The 14718-nt window shown below is 50.5% G+C and overlaps 5 protein-coding genes across 5 annotated transcripts; 3 read left to right on the top strand and 2 right to left on the bottom strand.

Annotated features, from left to right (window-relative positions):
* Nucleotides 1-45: 45 nt before the first annotated feature.
* On the bottom strand, nt 46-2919 carry UHO2_04317 (uncharacterized protein; the record flags this gene model as incomplete). Its single annotated transcript, XM_041555990.1, has 1 exon — nt 46-2919. One exon carries the CDS (start codon nt 2917-2919, stop codon nt 46-48), a length of 2874 nt encoding a protein of 957 aa, XP_041411924.1.
* A 4198-nt stretch (nt 2920-7117) lies between these two features.
* On the bottom strand, nt 7118-7855 carry UHO2_04316 (uncharacterized protein; the record flags this gene model as incomplete). The annotated part of the gene is made up of 1 exon (XM_041555989.1): nt 7118-7855. One exon carries the CDS (start codon nt 7853-7855, stop codon nt 7118-7120), a length of 738 nt encoding a protein of 245 aa, XP_041411923.1.
* A 690-nt stretch (nt 7856-8545) lies between these two features.
* On the top strand, nt 8546-9271 carry UHO2_04315 (related to MIA40 - mitochondrial intermembrane space protein, involved in import and assembly of intermembrane space proteins; the record flags this gene model as incomplete). The annotated part of the gene is made up of 1 exon (XM_041555988.1): nt 8546-9271. One exon carries the CDS (start codon nt 8546-8548, stop codon nt 9269-9271), a length of 726 nt encoding a protein of 241 aa, XP_041411922.1.
* Nucleotides 9272-9962: 691 nt separating this feature from the next.
* On the top strand, nt 9963-11081 carry UHO2_04314 (uncharacterized protein; the record flags this gene model as incomplete). Its single annotated transcript, XM_041555987.1, has 4 exons — nt 9963-10319; nt 10435-10461; nt 10543-10601; nt 10688-11081. The coding sequence occupies 4 exons, from the start codon at nt 9963-9965 to the stop codon at nt 11079-11081; spliced, it is 837 nt and encodes a 278-aa protein (XP_041411921.1).
* Nucleotides 11082-11561: 480 nt separating this feature from the next.
* Nucleotides 11562-14168, top strand: UHO2_04313 (uncharacterized protein; the record flags this gene model as incomplete). The annotated part of the gene is made up of 1 exon (XM_041555986.1): nt 11562-14168. The coding sequence occupies one exon, from the start codon at nt 11562-11564 to the stop codon at nt 14166-14168; it is 2607 nt and encodes an 868-aa protein (XP_041411920.1).
* Between the last annotated feature and the right edge of the window lie 550 nt (nt 14169-14718).

The following is a 14718-nucleotide window of genomic DNA, read 5'->3' as shown; positions in this document are numbered from 1 at the left end:
GATGGCCGTGGAGTGAGGCTTCTATTCGTCTATTACAAGTGTGATCTAGCTGAACAGCGAAGCAAGAGGGTACTCGGCTCTCGCCCTGCCTCTGGTGTTACCTGCACCCAATCCATTGTTGACCCGCAACTTCTCCGCCAGCTGCGGGTCATCAAACGCAGCCGCAATACCACTCGGATCAGCAGCGGTGGCGATCATCATCCTCACCGCTGCTCTCGCTGCCTTCTCTCCAGCCTCGTGCATCATCAATGCGATGGTGTTGCTCACCGACCTAGGCAATAACGACAACTGCGGCTCATCACCCTTCGCATTCATCGCCTTAACCTTCTTCCAGAACGGCTTGTCTTCAGGGAATCGCACCACTCTCAAGTCGGTAGCTAGGGCAAGCATGCCATCTTCGGTGACTTCGCGATCAGCACCGGGACGAATCTTGGCAGTGGCCTGCTCGAGGGTGAGGTTGTCCTTGGTGACCATAGATTCGATCTCAGCTTGAAGGGCAAGGGTCATGGCGAAGAAAGCAGAATCCCAGATACCACCGATGGAGTCAACGAGACCTTTGCCGTATGGGCCAAGCTTGGCGGCGTCAGCAGCAGCGTCAGATTCACTTGCGACGACTCCAGCGGTCTTGATCTCGGCATCGCTATCTGACTTGCGAGATTTTTCGGCGGCGAAATGAGCAGCCATGGCAAGACGCGACTCTTCTTCCTCCATTCGCTTCTTGAGCTTTTCGGCTCCTGTCAAGGGCTTCTCGAACGAAGACGAGTCGGAGGCAGATTGGCTGCTGGAGCTGACAGCAGCATCAGAGCGGCCCAAGAGAGCTTCTTCTGCTCTTGCAATCAGGTCAGAGAGGATTCGGTTGTGCTCGTCATTGTCGCCGTTTTCACCGGCGGAAGAAGCGGACGAGGAAGAAGAGGCGGAAGGCTGAGTGGGACCGACACGTTCGATCATGATCGTGTTGTTGCCACTGCTGGCGGCGACCTCCTTCGTCTTCCATTGGCTTGTGAGACTGACGGCCTTGATCCTGCGCACGGCTGATTTGACGCTCTCCTGCACATCCTTCTCCTCTGCCTTCTTGCCAGTGGCAGGCTTTTCAGCTTCAGCCTCTTGACCGAGCTCGACAACCTTCTCAGCTCGAGGAGTACCAGCTTCTGATCCGGCACCGCTGCTAAATTGAGCCCACTCGAGTTCTGCATCTGGATTGCATCGAGCCCATGCGCTGAGACCAGTCATGACCCTTCCTCCGGCCAGACTTTCGATCACGTCTCGCGAGATGTTACGTCCATCGCAGACCTTCTGCAGGAAGTCGTCGTACATCTGGTCGATGTGCTTGGCCGACTTGGCACACTGTGCCTCGTTGAGCTCGTGCAACGTCGATTGCGAAGTGGAGCTGGTGAAGAACGATTGAATACCGACATTGAAGCGGTCGAAGAAAGCCCGTGTGATAGTAGGACGGAGAGATGCGACACCGATGGATCCGGTGACGGTGTTCTCGCAAGCAAGAATGGCATCAGCGGCACTGGCAGCGTAGTAGCCACCCGAAGCAGCAGCGTTACCGAAAGATGCAACTACTGGCTTGCCATAGTCCTCTCGCACGCGCTTGACAGCATCCCAGATCGACTCACTGGCAACGACGTCTCCTCCACCCGAGTCGATACGCAGAACGATCGATTTGATATCTTTGTGCTCTGCCGCTTCCTTGAGACCCTTGAGCACGGAGGAGGTCGAGAACTCGCCGGGTGCCGAGCTGATGCCACCAAGAAGGTAGACGACACCAACCTGTACCACCTCGTCGTCGTTGAGCTGTCGTTCAAGGCCACGGTTGGTGACCTTGTTGTAGTGGTGTAGGGACTTGAACTTTGTCTCCTCGTTGCCGCCGTGCTTGGGATCAACAAGACGCTTGATGATATCCCTTTTGAAAGCTGCACCATTGATGAGACCAAGCTCCTTAGCTTCGCGTGTCGAGAAGGGACCTTCCTTCATCCACTGTTCGAGCTTGCCTGACATGGTATCTGGATCCTCATCAGGGTAGCGGTTGACTGCAACTGCGTGAATGAGACCGCGGTTGAGCTCACCCAGCAGCTCGGCTTCGTTTTGGATTTGCGGTGCCGACAGCGATTCTTCGCGGTTGAAAGTAGAGATCATTGACTTGTACTCTCGTCGTGCTTCAGCAAGTACCTTGATGCCAAAGTAGTCGAGGACCTTCTTGAAGAAAGGAATCTGAGCACCGAGACCTGTTAATGGGACTGAGCCTGTTGGCTGCATCCACAGCTCATCGAAAGCGGACGCGAGGAGGAAGGAGCCTTGGCTGTTGAACGTGTCTGCCCAAGCAATCGACGGCCGCGCCTTTTCTCCATGCTGTTGCTTCTTGGCCCGCTTGAATTCGTGAAGAACTTGCATCAGCTCCTCGATCTGTGCTAGGCCAAGTCGATTTGGTGTCACTGACGAAGGAAGATGTAAGCCGGAAAAGTCGGCAAAGATACCCTTGATGCGCTCGTCTGCTTGAGCCCACTTCAGCGCCCGGATGACCTCGAACAACTCCATCACATGCGGCGCATCCTCACCGGCCGCAGGAGCATTAATGAGCGCGCTGACTGAGGGAGGCCCGCGTGACTCAACGATAGAGCCATCGTAGATCTTCCAAACCAAGTAAGTATCGGGGTGCACAAAGTCACGAAGGTAGGCATCGCGTTTGAGCTTGAGATAGCCAATAGCGGTGTAAGTTGCGAAGAAGCCAAAGAGGAGAGGGCGGCGGTAGGACCACGCTTTCGCGGTGGTACGACCTGTGCGGGAGGTGATGATCTTGTTGGCAACAAAGGCGGCGCGTGGAAATCGTCGTTGAAGAAAGGACGGCACAGCGCCTTTGTTTGGCTGTGCCTGGCCTGTTGTGCTCGACGAGGAGGAGTTGCCCGTGTTCGACATGACGGCTTGAGTGCTGTAGGACCGCGAGCAAGACCGTGTCGACTTGGATCGTGAAAGGTATGTCCAACACCGAGAGCGAGGAGAGTATGGAGATTCTTGAGTTAGGTTGAGGAAGCAAACTTGTTCCGTCCTGCTGTCCTCCCAGGCGATGAGACCCTTGATCGACGTTACGTGAGCCCTTTGTTGCCGGGTTGCGAAGACCTTGGCGTGTGTCTGTCTGTGTTGTGTTGGACTCGTCAGCTTTCTCCTTCTTCTCAGCGCCGGAAAAGTGGAGAGATGTCACAGATCTGATCTCGCTTCACCTCGCAGATGAGACCCGATCTTGCGTGTCCGGGAAAGCGGAAGTCGGACAAATAGCAGCAGCCGAAGCCAAAAATCGAAGACTCGAGAAGGAAAAATTGAAGATAACAATTAATACTCGGCGATATCGGGGTCACGATCAGACTCCCTTTACCACAGCCATGTGTTCCATGTAATGCTTAGTTTTCATAGTGTGAAACTAAATGACAAACACATATATATACTCCATTTGCCACTCTAGTCCTATCCGAGACAGGACGTGTCACTTCATTCATACTCCTGTGTTGCTATGATACTGAGTGCCACTGTGCTGTTGCCATGACAACAATCATGTACCTCATTGTGCTTCTCACTTAAGTAAGCCTCCCATGTCTTGGTGTCTCAGCCATAACACATGCATCTTGCTTGAGATGCTGATGCATCTTCAACTCCCCCTTTCAGCGGGATCTCCAGCCCTATCATCCTAGCTAATTGTGAGGTGTTGAGACCCTGTAAAGGTTTTGTCAAGATGTCTGCAACATTGTTTGCTGTTCCGATATGTTTGATTGCCACATTGCCCTCTTGCACGTGATCACAGATGAAGTGATACTGTGTGTCGATGTGCTTTAGCTTCCAATGTTTGGCTGGATCCTTACTCACCTGCATGCACCCCTGGCTATCTGTGTATAGTATGGGCTGAACATTCATGATCTCCAAATCCTGGAGCAGGTATGAAAAGAACAATGCTTCTCTCACTGCCTCGGAAGTGGCGATGAACTCAGCTTCAACTGCTGACAGTGCCACACACTTTTGAACGTGAGACCTCCAGCTTACTGTACATCCATATACATATGTTATCGACCCTGAAGTACTCCTTTGTCCATTTGTGGGGTTGGATGCCCAGTTTGCATCAGTATATGTTGTTACTGGTGTATCTGAGCACTCGTTTGTCTCCCCTCCTAAATGCAACTGATATCCATTCATCTGGTTCAGATACTTTACCATGTGAATGGCTGCCTTCCATGCACTGTCAATTGGGATCGACATGTATCACAACAATATGCCAACAGCAAAGGCAATATCTGGTCGGGCTGTGTTGGAGACCCATAATAGTTGGCCAACCAACTCTTGATATTTCTTTGCTTGCTGAGGATCACATCTCTTGCCTCCAGCGATGTTCACTATGCTTAGCATGGGTACCCAAGATTTCTCATTTGCTCCTCCTAACCATTTGTTCACCATTTCTTTGATGTATGCTGTTAGACCTAGAGATATCTTCCTCTGTTTTCTATCACATGTGATCTTGATACCCAGGAATTCTCTGATCCTTCCATTGTCTTGTGTTTCCCATTTGTCCATGATCTCTTGCTTGGTGCAGTCCACTTCATCATGACTGGGTGATGTTATCAGCATGTCGTCCATGTATGTTGTGATGATTGTGATCTTGTCACCTGTCCCTCTTGAGTATAGGCATGGTGCACTTGGCATGCAGTGAAATCTGATCATCCAGAGATGTGAGTCTAACTCAATGTTCCATTCTTGGCCCGATTGTTTCAGACCATACAGTCCTTTCACTACCTTCAATGCTTTTCCAGGTGGTATCTTGATTCCTACTGGGGGCTTTAGATATACATCATGGTGTATAGTAGAGTTCAGGTATGCTTGCTTTACATCAATAGAGTCTATTTCCCAATCTTGTATTGCTGCAACAGTGATCACCCCTCAAATGGATTGGATGGGTGCTACTGGTGCGAAGACCTCCATGTAGTTGATGCCCTCGCATTGAGTGAAACCTCATGCCATGAGCCAGGCTTTGAACTTTGTCGGCATGAGGTTTGCATTGGTTTTGATCTTGAGTACCCAACATGTGTCGACAGTGTTTGCACCCTTCGGGAGGTCAACAATCTCCCACGTGCCCATCGCTTCTAATCCATCCAGCTCCTTTCACATGGCCTCCTCCCAGTGCTTTCTGTCTTCTCCACTCATTGCTTCATGTATGGTTGGGTCCAGGTTCTTTCTCCATTCCGGTCGTGTCACTATGAGTCCAAAGGATTTACTGTCAAACTGAGTTTCAGTGATTGATCCTTGTTCCATCACCTCTGCCATTCCTCTGCTTAATCTTTCTTCTGAATCTGCTCCATATCCATGTATTCTTGTAGTGGCCTTTCATCTGTTTCATCGAATATATTTTCTTTGTTATATCCTAGGTCTTCAAAATCCTCTTCTGTCATCATTGCTGGAGGTGCCTTTGTGTCAACTGGTCGCCACTCCATTCTGTCTGACCAGCACTTTGATTCCATGAATTTTGCTGAATTGCTCCAGAACATGTTTGGGTTATAGTCCAGACTGTAGAATAACCAGCCCTTTCTCTCTAGACTGTATCCCAAGAAAATGGATGTGACGGCTCGCTGGTCCAGTTTCTTGTTGTCCCATTTGACTTTGGGTATGTTTACCCATGCCAGACAACCAAACACTCGTAGGAGTCTTAAAGCTTGCTCTGGTGACTTGCCGAACATGGCTTGATAAGGGAACTCATTAACAATGCTCAGAGTGAGGTTGATTTGAATGCTGCAGCTCTGATCACATATGGCCAAAATCTCTTCAGCAGTCTCCTCTGCATCAGCAATGTTCTCATCTTCTCTCCAAGGGTCCTGTTCATTCTCTCCACCTGCCCATTTTGTTTGCTGTTGTACCCCACAGTGGTTTGCCACTCTATGCCCTTTTCTAATGACCACTCTAATGCATCGTTGCTTTTCCATTCAGTTCCTTGGTCAGAACAGATCGCTTTTAGCTTCCAATCCGTCTGTGTCTCCAGGAACAAAACAATCCTTTTGAGTTGCATGAATGCATGACTCTTTCACACCAATGGCTGTGCATACACATACTTGCTATGATTGTCGATTAGCACCAGAGTGCACATATACTCTGTCACGTGGGACGAGTCTATTATTAGATTGATGTGGATGAGGTCCAGGGGCCCCACAGCTCTTTCGCCACTGCCTTGCCCCATCTGGGCACTTGTGCTCTTGGATCGTATGCACTGCTCACATGTCAGAGCAGTGTTTGGATCCAGATGCATGGTATGCTTATTCTTTAATTTACTCATGATCATCCTGGCTTTGTCTCTTCCTGGGTGTCCAAGATGCTCATGCCATAGTTGTTCCTTTGAAACTTTTGGTTCATTCTTAATATGCTCAAACTCCTCATCAACACCTTCAAACAGTGATGCTGATGTGACCATCATGCTTTCTTGCCATGTGTTGCCTTGGAACTCCAAAAGTCCTCGCTTGCAATTCTTTGCAATTTTAAGTGTCATGCCGTTTGTTAGGACAATCTGGCTGCCAGTTGTGTCCAATGTCACTCGTGCTCCTTCATCCATTAATGAATTTGTTGACAGAAGGTTAACATTAAGATGCTTCACATATAGTACATTTTGGAGGGAGATTTCCCTGTAATCTGTTGATATGCTTGCATCTCCTATAGCTGCCACTTCCAAAACCTCGCTTCTGGCAGTAATTATCTGCTTTCAGCAAGTTCTCAGGTGGATGAGCATGCTATAGTTGTTTACCATGTGATAACTTGCCCCCAAATCCAAGATCCAATGAGCTGTTTCCTTGGTGTTCAGGGGGTCTTGTGAGAAGGTGAGGGAGCACCATGCTTCCTATTTAAGTTTGGTGAGGGGGGAGTCTTTGGGGATGGTAACCGAAGTGTCGCATTGACTAATGCCATGTCCCGGTCGCTTGCAGATCCAGCATCGGATTCAGTGTGATCTTCCTGCATTCTTCGGGCTTGTGTGGCTATTGTCAGCTTTGGCTTCAGTTTCTCCAGTCCATTTGCTTTGATCATTGTTGCTGGCAGTCCAAGCACTGGCTTGGTGGGGGTTGATCTTTTGCACGGGGACACTCTCGACAGTGGTCTGTCAGATGCTTAGTGCGGTGGCGAGGGTGTTAAAATCGATTTGATGGATGGTGGCAACTGTCTCCTTATACACTGGATGCTGGATCATGCATTTCTGCAGAGCTGAGAACAATGTATCATCGGCAAATGGTTTGCCGAGGAGGCTACTTTCAGTCTGTATGGACTGGATCTCTTGAATTAGCTTTCTAACATCCGAGTGAAACATCTTTGTGTCATTGAGCTGTGAGATGAGCACAAGTCTGTGAGACATCTTGGTGGCTTCATTTGTGAGACTGTTTTCGATCTTTCTCCATACTTGGTTAAAAGTAAGGTACTCCTTGATTACATCTAGAACGAGGTAGTTTACATTGTATTCTCCGGTAGTGTCGATTGTTCCATGCAGGGCATTGATTAAAGCATCATCAAGGGAGTGGCTCCATTTCAGGTGCTTCTTGTTGTACATTCCCTCGAGATGTTTCATCGCATGGGGCACAGATTGGAGGAAAGATTTCATGTGAGTGCTCCAGCTATAATAGCTGCGTGACATGAGCTTTGGCACGGGTTTGAGGAGCTTTGCTAGGGTGCGAAAGTTATATCTCTTGTCATTGTCATCGAAGTTGGAGTCAGAATCGATGTCTTCGTCAGCTTCATTGTTGATGGCCTCTGGCTCGTTTTCATTCATGGCATCATTGTTGACCTGAACCTGGGTGTTCTTGCCTTTTCTGCTTCCTTTGATCCTCATTTCGGTGTCTTCTACCATTGTTGTCAATGAGTTTCGGTTAGCTTGGTGATAGCTTCTTCAGACTCTTAATCAATTGAAGATAACAATTAATACTCAGCGATATCAGGGTCATGATCAGACTCCCTTTACCACAGCCATGTGTTCCATGTAATGCTTAGTTTTCATAGTGTGAAACTAAATGACAAACACATATATATACTCCATTCACCGCTCTAGTCCTATCTGAGACAGGACATGTCACTTCATTTGTACTCCTGTGTTGCTATGATACTGAGTGCCACTGTGCTGTCGTCATGACAACAATCATGTACCTCATTGTTCTTCTCGCTTAAGTAAGCCTCCCGTGTCTCGGTGTCTCGGCCGTAACACGTGCATCTTGCTTGAGATGCCGACGCATCTTCAACTGAAACGCTTAAGCGAGAAATCAAGAAATTCAGGGCATTTTGAAGACCATCGGAAATTGCAGGATGGCTCAGTTAACGGCAACATATCGCGCTGTGCTGTGCTGTGCTGTGCTGTGACGTTTTGTGTTTTGTTCTTTCGATCTGATTTCTTCCTCAAAGAAGCGGCCAGGAACCGTCAAGCGAGCTCAACAAGGTCAGGGTCAAACCCTTTATCGTCATCTTTTTTATTAGCCTTCCACATTCTCATCCACGGAACCATTCACCAGCTACACGCCACCCAAGGCCCTTCACCTTTCCTCTCACAATGCTGTCAGGCCAAATTGTAGCTCGTTCAGCGAGTCGTTCGCTTCAGCAAGCCTCGCGCTCCTTTCTTCCATCCACGCGCGGCGTTGCCACCAAGTCAGCCGCTAGGCCATCTCGTCAAGCCGCCTGGTCTTCTTCTTACTCGCTCGCTGCCGCTGCCGCTGTCGGTGTCGGTGCCGCCGCCTACGCTTCCTTGCATCGCTCATCCATCCAGTGCGAGCCCCGTCAGAAATGGTCCGACCGCATGAGGCCCAAGGAGTTTAAAGGTGACGCTTTCCTCCACAAGGACGCCCACGATCGCCATCCACCCGCTGCTGTCCACGATGAAGAAGAGGCCGAAGCTGCCGAGGAGACACCCGCCGCCATCGAAGTCGCTGTTGAGGAGAGCGAAGAGCAGACTGGGCAGCAGTCCGCGTACGACCCCGAGACTGGCGAGATCAACTGGGACTGCCCATGCCTTGGTGGTATGGCACACGGCCCATGCGGTGGACAGTTCAAGCTTGCTTTCTCATGCTTCATCTATTCTGAGGCCGAGCCAAAGGGTATCGATTGCGTAGACAAGTTCAAGGCGATGCAGGACTGCTTCCGCGAGCACCCGGACGTGTACAAGGACGAGATCGAGGACGACGAGGCTGCCAACGCTCAGTTCGAGAAGGAAGGGGCTGAGGCCAATTCCGAGAGCACACCAGCAGAAAAGAAGAAGGAAAAGGAGGACAGCTCTGCCTAAGGTTGGCGCAGAAAGGAATGGTGTTCTCGAGAGGAAAGACGTACTTCCGCATCGTCACGGATGAGCAGCTGAATAGGTTTGGCATCAAGCTTTGCTGCGCGTTGCGCACCTCATTTCTAACGCGGCCATGCGTCCGCTCAGATCAATCAGACCATTTCGTCCTTCACTGCTCTTCTGTATCAAAAGCCCCCTGCGCTCTGCGCATTTGTACGCAAACACACACCTCTCATGGCTTCCACTCCTGTACATAAAAAAGCATCGCATTTTGCTAATAGATCGGCATCCCTGCCCAACCTCCCCTTTCACACCTACCACTGACCTGCCCTCCATCGTCCGTTCCATACATTCGCCTCATCCAAGCTAGACTTTCTCCATGACTGAGCCGTGGGGGATTGCCGCTGCTGTATTGTTTCTCACCTCCATCATTGTACTCACGGCGGTTGTTGTATACTACTCGGACGATATTGAGAGGCAGTGCGTAAAGTCGAACTGGATCTAGTGCTCCAAGCACTAGAATCACACAATTTGCATCATAACCACATCAGCCTTTTGCGCGAAGTTCTAGACAAGGCTACAATTCAGGTGCACAGGCTCCCTAACGGAAAACACCGCTTCAACTTAGAACTTTCTGGTACTGTGACGGGGACTGAGCTTGCATTGCGCCTAGGAAAGGCCCTCAAGAAAGGTCAAGATGATTGGGCATCCGCTTCAGGCGACAGCCTCCGATCCAGACAGCATCAGCAGGGAGAAGGAGAACCCGGAGGAGAACCAGCCGGAGATGCATGCCAGCAAAAGCCCAGCCAGTAGTGGCTCGGGATCCATCACCGAGCGCGCAGCTATGATCCGTGACGAGCTGCTGGGAGAGGACTCGGTCGAGCGCCACACTGTTCAAGCATCTGAAGGCTCTTCTACCAATAGCATTGTTGGTGGTGATCAAAGCAGTCAGAAGGAAATGCATGGCGATGATGACGAGGAGCTCGAGCAGAGGCTAAGCATCTCGTACATTGCTCACTCACTGCGTCACATCGCCATTGCTTTCGACGAGAAGGTAAGTTTTTGCTCACAGTTGACGGACGAATAAGTACGTCGCTGGCAAGCAACCATCTCAGACCCAAAGCTGACATTTCTTTCCGCGTACTCACGATGGACCATATTTTTGACAGAGTCGCGAACTCGAAAGTCTTAGAAACGTGAGTGTTTTCAGGCATCGTCGTGAACAACACCGTGGATCAAAGTACTAAATTCGCTGTACCATCTTTGCCGGTCAACAGATCCAGCAGACGCATGACGAAGAATGTGCCTTGCTTCGATCGCAGCTTGAAGCTGAAGAGTAAGCATACATCTACGTTGCTCTGGATGATGAGCGTTTGATTGCGCTCCCCATACTGACACGCTCTCTTGACTGCCAAACCACAGAGACGAACGACAAACCCTACTCACTCAGCTCAACAACGTTAACTCCACCACTACCGCTCTCGAACGTGAAGTAGAAGCTCTGAAGCACGAGATCGCACACAAAGACGAGCTTATCTGCTTCTCTGACGATATCTCCTCCCGCCTCTTCGACATTATCCACGCCATCCGAGCTCAGGTGGAGGCGGTTGAATCTCTCTCCCCGGCCATCCGTAGTCTCTCAGTCACTCCTGCCACGTCTTCTTGGAGCGATATCTCTCCCACCTTTGCCTCAGTCTCGTCTCTCGATTCGAGTGTCATGACTCCTCCCCTCTACCAAGCTCCAGGCAGCCTTGATCAGCTCTTCAAGGAGTTTCTGGCCAAGAATGCCCCGCTGTCTGATGACGACCTTGTTTAGCACGTCCCCGTCGCCATATGCCTTTCCACCATTTCCCGCTTTCTCCCCGTTCACTTCCCCTCTCAATTTGTTGCGGCTACTGTATCTCGATCGGAATGTGCCTATGCAATGTGGTGAAAAGATGTAGCCATAGCGACGGAGCAGTTTTTGCCCGCTGGTGGAATTGTGTGAGAGCGGCAGGCGTGACAGCAAAACTGAAATTCACCGCGCTCGGGCCGCGCCTTTCAACTGCTGTCAATTGTGTGAACATGTTGCAAGCGTATCTTTGTGTGTTGTTCTTGCCTTGACCATCACATTCACATATACCCCACACTATCCTTGCAGTAAGCGCTCGCAGAAGCAACGGGCTAGTCCGATAGGAGTGCATGAGCAGCAGCACCAGTATTGACTACAACGTGCTGCTCGAAGGCGTCCCCCATGCAGTCAAGGTAGCCCGAACAACGCCACGCTACAACACGCATTCACTTTGAGCGCGGCAAGATGAGCTTCGCACTTCCTGCCCATCATCTGGTCGGCATGGCGTCTCTATCGCCCAACGCCAAACAGAACGGAACGCAGCTCAAAAGCGGAGGCGCATCATCCTCTTCACCGTCATCTTCATCGCTCGGACATGCAGGTCCATCGTCCAACACACATTCTTCAGTACTCATGTCGAATGCCCTCTCCGCCGCGACACTGCCCAGCAGCGCTATCCTGAACCCGTCCAACCTCGTCGCCGAATTCCTCAAGTCTCCAGACGACCTGACCAAGATCTCAGCACTTCGCAAGAAGCTGCTCAAGGAGCAAGCGAGTCTATCGGCCAAGCTCAAGCTTGGCGCCAAAGAGCAGCTCGAAGCTACCAGAGAGGGCTTGCTGAAATTACAGGCGACAAGGAAAGATGTCGCAGCAATCAGGGAGGCGTTCGCGCAGATCGAAGCGCTATATACCAACACAGAAGGAGAGGATGGGTCGAGATCGACTCATCCAGATGCCAATCGTTCTTTCAGGGTCATCAGTCAGGTATCGCAGATTCACCGCAACTTTGTTCAGACTACAAATACGCTCGAGAAGCTCGATGCTCTGCCGGGACAGATTCAGACACTAGCAGAAATGCTGCAACGAGGCAAAGATGACATTATGGGGCCAGCGACCGACTTGCTGCCACTGCATTTCCATCTTTCGCAGCTGGAAGCGTTCCGCAATGAGACTTTTCAGATTGCAAGGACGTGCTCGGCTGATGTACGCAGCACGGTGTCGAAGTTCTTTGCGCCGCTCGATGGGCTCATCAAGGCATTCGACGATTATATCATGCAGCTAGCCGAGCGCACCTTGGACCTTGTTCGAGAAGATAGATCCTCCGTGGTGGTCAAGCTCATCAAGATCATCGAGAAAGAGTCTCGCGAAGATGAACGCGCAGCAGCGATTCGTCTTGCCAAACGTGCCAATCTCGAAGGTGCCGCTCGCTTCAGATCAGTGGTGGCGAATGCAAGAGTCATCAAGCTGTACCGACCCAAATTCGTGGAAGCTATCGATCGGTCCACCGGAGAGCTATTCGACGAGTGCTGGGGCCGCTTTGGAGCTGATGGAACAAGTCTCGAGTTTCTGGGGCATCTGGACTGGATCTATGATGACATGCGCTTCATCCAGTCCGAAGTGACACCGCTCTTTCCCGAAGACTACAAGATCCTACGAACTTTTGCCAAGAGCTATCACAAGCATCTAGGTGGTATCTTGCGTGAACGTATCTTGGCAACAGAACCGGAAGCAAGCGCATTGCTGGAGCTTTACCAGTTCACACAAAAGTACACAAAAACAATGACCAAGGAGATTGGTGCAGACAAGTCTTGGCTCGAGCCGACACTTCTGGCTGGTAAAGAACAGGGCATTATCGACGACTACCTCGGATTGATCACCAAAAAGATCGATGAGTGGTCAGCCAACTTGATGTCGGATGAGGTGCGTGAGTTTGTTGCGCGGCAGAACCCGCCCGATGAAGACAATGAGGGATTGTATGGATTGCAAGGTGCAGCGATCTTGTTCCAGATGGTCAATCAGCAGGTGGATGTTGCGGCGGATTCAGGGCAGGCAAGTGTGTTGGCGAAAGTGGTGGATCATGCGGCTAAAGCGATGCATTCAACACAAGCAACTTGGCTCAGGGTGCTGGAGAGTGAATTCAAGAAGCAACGCGAGGCCAAGTCGGCCGACGATGTTGTTGGTGGCTTGGTGGAGTATGTGATTGCACTCGCGAATGATCAGCTCAAATCAGCAGACTATGCAGAAGTGTTGCTTGCAAGACTGGAACCAATGGTCAGCAAGAAGTACCAAGCAGGTATTCGAGAAGCCGCCGACAACGCACTCAACGGGTTCCTCGATGTTTCGAAGCGATGTACGCAAGTGCTGGTCGACTTGGTGTTTGCTGATTTGCAGCCGGCGATCAAGGATCTATTCGCATTCCCGGTATGGTATTCGGAAGGCACGATGACAACGATTGTCGAGACGATGCGCGACTATACGACAGACTATAGCGAGCGTCTCAATCCGAACCTGTTCGATGTGTTGTGCGACGACATGATCGAGCGTCTCCAAGTCGCCTACATCGGTGCACTTCGTCGTGTTGGCAGTGGCAAGCTTCGTATGCCCGCAGCAGGCGAACAGATGCGAAAAGACGTCGAAGATGCTAAAACCTTGTTCCACGCATTCAAGAAGGAAGAAGAGGTGCAGGGGAAATTCGAAGTGCTCGATGCGATCCAAGGCATGCTCACGTCTTCTGCTACAATGGTATTCCTTCCATACTGGAGCTTTGCCAAGGCACACGGAGCGCATTTGGGCTTTTTGGAATCTATCATGAGAGCAAGAGATGATCTCAAGAAGGACGATGTGAGCAGTTTGATGGAAAGCGCGAGGAGGAAGGTGAAGAGCGAAGGGTTGAACGATCTGGTGCCGGAAACTGGAGGTCCGACAGTGATGAGCAGAGTAGCACAGGCCTACGGATCAAGCTATAATGGTGGATTGCTAGCCAACCTGGGAGCCGAGAGAGCGGCAGGGATGGCGGCGAGCGCAACACAAGCGTTAGGGCTGGGTGGGTGGAAGAGCAAGGATCGCGACTAGCACTCAAAGCAGCTGCCACGGCAATGCACTTTGTCAAACTATCCGGCGGAGTCCAGAGTGTTCTCTTCTGCCTCTCACATCTTGGCAACACACAGACATACCATCTGCGGGCTACTCGGCTACCAACAATCAATTTGAAAGCAGACGCTAGATCAGTGGAAGGTCTGAAGTGGGATGAGACCATCGTGTGATCGGATATGGGCCATGCATTGTCGGTGATGAAGGGCAAGGCGCACCAGTGGGATGAGGTAATCATTTGGAGAGTAACCAAAAATGGGGAGACCATTTTACCTGGTCCGGAGGAGTGTTTTCAGAAACACGTGTTTTTTTTTGTTTTTGTTTTTTTATCAATTTCGAGTGAGCTTACATAAGATTTTAGTGCGAAACAAAAACAGGTCAAAATCGAGAAACACGTGTTTCTAAAAACACTCGAAATTTGAAACCCCCTTTAGGGTCAATTTAATGGCAGTCAGAAGAGTATGAAATCGAATTCAACGGAGGTGTTCCACAAGGGACCGATTCGTCGAATCACTCTGAAGAATCGATTCGA

This window comes from Ustilago hordei (genome assembly GCF_900519145.1).
Source record: "Ustilago hordei strain Uho2 genome assembly, contig: UHO2_contig_08, whole genome shotgun sequence".
Lineage (NCBI taxonomy): Eukaryota > Fungi > Basidiomycota > Ustilaginomycetes > Ustilaginales > Ustilaginaceae > Ustilago > Ustilago hordei.
This window is presented reverse-complemented; position numbering and strand designations above follow the sequence as displayed.